This window comes from Dromiciops gliroides, chromosome 4, assembly GCF_019393635.1.
Source record: "Dromiciops gliroides isolate mDroGli1 chromosome 4, mDroGli1.pri, whole genome shotgun sequence".
Classification (NCBI taxonomy): domain Eukaryota; kingdom Metazoa; phylum Chordata; class Mammalia; order Microbiotheria; family Microbiotheriidae; genus Dromiciops; species Dromiciops gliroides.
Window position 1 is genome coordinate 241,953,877 of NC_057864.1, and position 4,051 is coordinate 241,957,927.

Below are 4,051 nucleotides of genomic sequence, written 5' to 3' on the forward strand. Positions count from 1 at the left end.
AATAAGTCATGCCTGAATAGAAATCCCCTCCCCTGAAAGTCTCCAGTGATAAGGGAGTCACTACTTGTTAAGGCAGTCCACTATATTTTGGGATAGCTCTAGTTATTTATTTATTTTTTTGCGGGGCAATTGGGGTTAAGTGACTTGCCCAGGGTCACACAGCTAGTAAGTGTTAAGTGTCTGAGGCCAGATTTGAACTCAGGTACTCCTGAATCCAGGGCCAGTGCCCTATACACTGTGCCACCTAGCTGCCCCAGGATAGCTCTAGTTATAAGGAAATATTTTCTGAAAACTGACATGTATATCTTTAATCTGAAGTGACTGGGGGACATCTAGCTGGAGAGGTCCTATAGTAAACATTATTTCCATTTTGAAAGAGACTACATCAGACATTAACAAACAACCTTTATTGGCACAATAGGGAAGGTGTAATAGGTGAACCCCCTTTCCAGCCCCTCAGTAGTAAGGTATAGGCACCTCTGAGATCTCCAGTGGAAGGGCCTCTGCTATGTGGATTCTCAGTTCAAGGGGACCCCATCTCCCCTCAGAAGGAAATCCCCTAGAAAGAGTATGTGAGTCTAGGATGCCTCCTGTAGTAGTGGTTGCAACAGAAGTAAAGAAAGCCAGGCTCAGGCACCAACAATTCAGTCTGAGGAGGGAATGAGTTACTAGTTAGAGAGAGCTTTCCCTTACCTAAAATCCCTATGCCTAAAACCCCTAATGTTGGCTTCTATCCCACCCCGGCTCAGTGTTGGATAACATCTCTTCTGTCCAAGAAACATATTCTCAATAAAGCTTTCCCTATAAGCCTCCCCACCATATTATCCATATTATGCCCCATGTTCTTCCCCATATCACAAATTTTCTAACTCACTCCCATGTATGTGATTCATATGTGTGTGTGTGATATATAACAGATATATAGATACATATTTTTGTTGTTCAGTCATGTCTGACTCTTCATGACCCTACTTGGGATTTTTTTGGCAAAGAATAGTTTGCCATTTCCTTCTCCAGCTCATTTTACATATGAAAAAACTGAGGCAAACAGGGTGAAGTGACTTGCCCAGGGTCACATGGATAGGATAGTAAGCGTCTTGGGCCAGATTTGTGTGTGTGTGTGTGTGTGTGTGTGTGTGTGTGTGTATACATACATATACACATCCATGTATTTATGTTATATAATTATATTTATGTTAATTTTTGTATATATGAGATGAAGTTCTGACTCCCCAACTAGAATGTAAACTCCCTAAAAGCAGAGTTATTGTTTGTTTTTTCTTTTCCCCCTTAGTACCTAACAAAAGACCCAAGATCCTTTGTTTGGCCTTTGACTGGCCTTCCTCAATGGCCAATCCCGCTCCTATTATGCCTCTGGATCTCACTCTTTACCACCTTAGGTTCACTCCACCCTCCCTGCAGTTATCCCCTGCCTTCTCACCTGCACCTCGTCCACATGGTTTTTGGGAGCAGATGATGAGGACAGCACCCACTATGATGCCGACAATGCCCAGGCCAAAGGCAATGCCACACAGTATGTTTTCCAACAATGCAGAAGGTATCGGATTCTGAGGTACTAGACACAAGGACAAGGCACTGTCAGCTTTCAGGGCCAGGACAGAAAAGGGATGCCCTAGGGGAGAGATCTAGGAAGGAAAGGCTAAAGGAGAAACTGAGGTCCTGAAGACTACTGGAGTTCTAGGTGAGAAGGAAAAAGACAGGAGGCTCCTCCCCCATAGGCATCCATATGCTATTCCTCCCCTTCCCCCAGGGTACCCAAGCAGGAGGAGGGAAGACCTTACCCCAGAAGGCTATGGTGCTGAAGAGGTCACCTTCCCGTGCCACAGTACAAGAGAAGACATCAGTGGATGAGGGTGTGAAGTTCAGATAAGAGAAGGCCTGGAAGCCAAGTCCATCGACGGCTGAGAGAAAAGTGGGGCTGCTGCTTTCCACCGGGACTCCTTCGTGCTGCCAGGTCACGGTTATGTGAGGGGGGTAGAGGTTACTAACGAAGCAGATGAGAGTGTTGGGCTTCCCAAACTCCAGGGGCTCCAGAGTGAAAACTTCTGCCACAGGGTTTCCTAAAGGAAGTTGGTGAAGGGAACAAGCATGAGGAAGATAATGGACGGAGGAGGGGAGAGGAGAGGAAGGCAATAGAGGAAAGGTAGGCTATGGGAGCTATGGGGCTATGGGAGGCTATGGGACTATAGGTAAGGGGCTGGAGCAATTCTGACGATTTCAGAAGTAGATTTGGATTACTGTTATCAGTAATAGCAATAATAAGAACAGCTCGTATTTATTTAGCACTTTAAGGTTTGCAAAGTACTTTACAAACATTTTCTCATTTGATCCTCACAACAACCCTGGAAGGTAGATGCTATTATAATACTCCTTTCACAGATGAGGAAACTGAGGCAGGCAGAGATAAAGCGACTTGCCCAGGGTCACACAGGTAGTACATGTTTGGATTCTGGTGATGCCAGCCATGGAAGGGAAGGAGGGTGAGAGGCAGACTATGTCATATAGTTGCTGTATGTTGTCCCCAGTGCTAAGTACAGTGTCAGCCATTCCACACAAGTCAGGTAGATTGATTGGAATGTCTGTCTGACTCCTTGCCCTCCTCCCACCCCCAGATTGGCCTCTGTGCCTAGGGTAGTTGGGAAGGAAGGTAGAGACTTAGAGGGGCTATAACCTTTTCCCTCAGGCTGAGCCCTGACCTCTAGCCTCAGGGATCTGGCCTTCACAAATTCGACTCAGTGCTTTTTGCAGGTTTTGACAGAACGCCTTGTCAAAATCTATGGCCTGGAGGTCACCCTCATCACCGGCCCAAGCAGCAAACTCAGGCAGCCGGGGCACCCAGGAGTTCCTGGAGAAATCAAAGGAGAAGAGCAGATCCCCATCAAAAGTCTCTGTCAGGCCAAGGAAGGGCTCCTGATTCTGGCAGAACACCGCGTGAGAGAATGTGTGGTTCTGTAGGCTCTCTCCGAGTAACGATGTCAATGCTGCTGGGAAGATGGACCAGAGACATCAGTCAGACAAGGAACAGACCCTCTTTCCCTCCCTGTCCCTTGTCACACCTAGCCTTTGGCCTAGTGTCCATAGCACTCACTCCAAGAGGTGGCATGGCTTTGAACCTATCCCAGTCCTTGTAGTTTAGGGGCCCCCTCTCAATAAGGAGAAGAGGAATTCAGGCTGGTTTCTCCTCCCATCTACCCATAAATGGGTTCCAGCTTCTTCCTCCCTATCTGCTATATTGTACAAAGAGCCAAATCCTGGGCTCTTAGAGTGCAGATTGGAGGTAGAGGAAGAATTTTAATGATCCCCCTTAATTACTATGTAATCCACATTGCATAGATAAGTTCTTCCCTAGATGTTTAGACCTAAATGTGACTGGGATCATATAGTTCCATTCCTTGATCTCTAAACTCCACCTATTCCCTCCCCAAAAGACTACTCCCCTCACATCTTGACAATATGAGGGGAAGTAGCCTCAAGTTAAGGGGGGTACCAAGAGGTGCAAGAGAGAGCAGTAGATCTCCCCAAATGGAAAGATACATTCCTCCCCTTTCCCCATACATCAAAATGGCTTCCTTGATGTTTGGTTCCCACTATCTATGCACCTCAATGGAATGAGTGCCCACTTCATACCTGGAGTGGCTCCCCAGGACAGGGACAAAAGCAGTGACAACTGCAGCTGCAGCAGTAACAGTGTAGCTCCCAGGCTTTGCTCAGGTCCCATGTCTGGCTCTTTATTCCACACACTGGGCTCTAAGCTCCTAAACCAGACAAGTTCATTTCCTTCCACACCCCCCCCAAACTTCCCCTACAGAGGGTAAACCCAAGTCCAGACCTGCCCACACTCTGTCCTCTAATCACAGTCCTTGGCACTAAGGATGAACCAATCATTGCAATATTATACAATTGCATCACCAGTTGCTCAGGCAAGTCCCTCAGCCAAGAGGACATGACAGGTCTTAGCTCTTTTGAAAGACTAGAGAACCGAGCAAAGAAGAATTGCAGGAAGCCAAAAGAATGTGAGACACACAAATTT

General features: G+C 46.8%; 1 protein-coding gene across 2 annotated transcripts; it reads right to left on the reverse strand.

The window, feature by feature from the left end:
• Positions 1 to 388: 388 nt before the first annotated feature.
• LOC122756065 (HLA class II histocompatibility antigen, DM alpha chain) lies at positions 389 to 3,808 on the reverse strand. 2 transcript variants are annotated; one of them, XM_044005155.1, is made up of 5 exons: positions 3,649 to 3,808; positions 2,718 to 3,002; positions 1,803 to 2,081; positions 1,442 to 1,576; positions 389 to 649 (listed from the first exon to the last, which is right to left on the reverse strand). In XM_044005155.1, exons 1-5 carry the CDS (start codon positions 3,737 to 3,739, stop codon positions 645 to 647), a joined length of 795 nt encoding a protein of 264 aa, XP_043861090.1. In that variant the 5' UTR covers positions 3,740 to 3,808; the 3' UTR covers positions 389 to 644. The 2 variants fall into 2 exon arrangements, with proteins under 2 accessions (XP_043861090.1, XP_043861088.1); XM_044005153.1 differs by having other exon boundaries at positions 2,718 to 3,005.
• Positions 3,809 to 4,051: the final 243 nt, after the last annotated feature.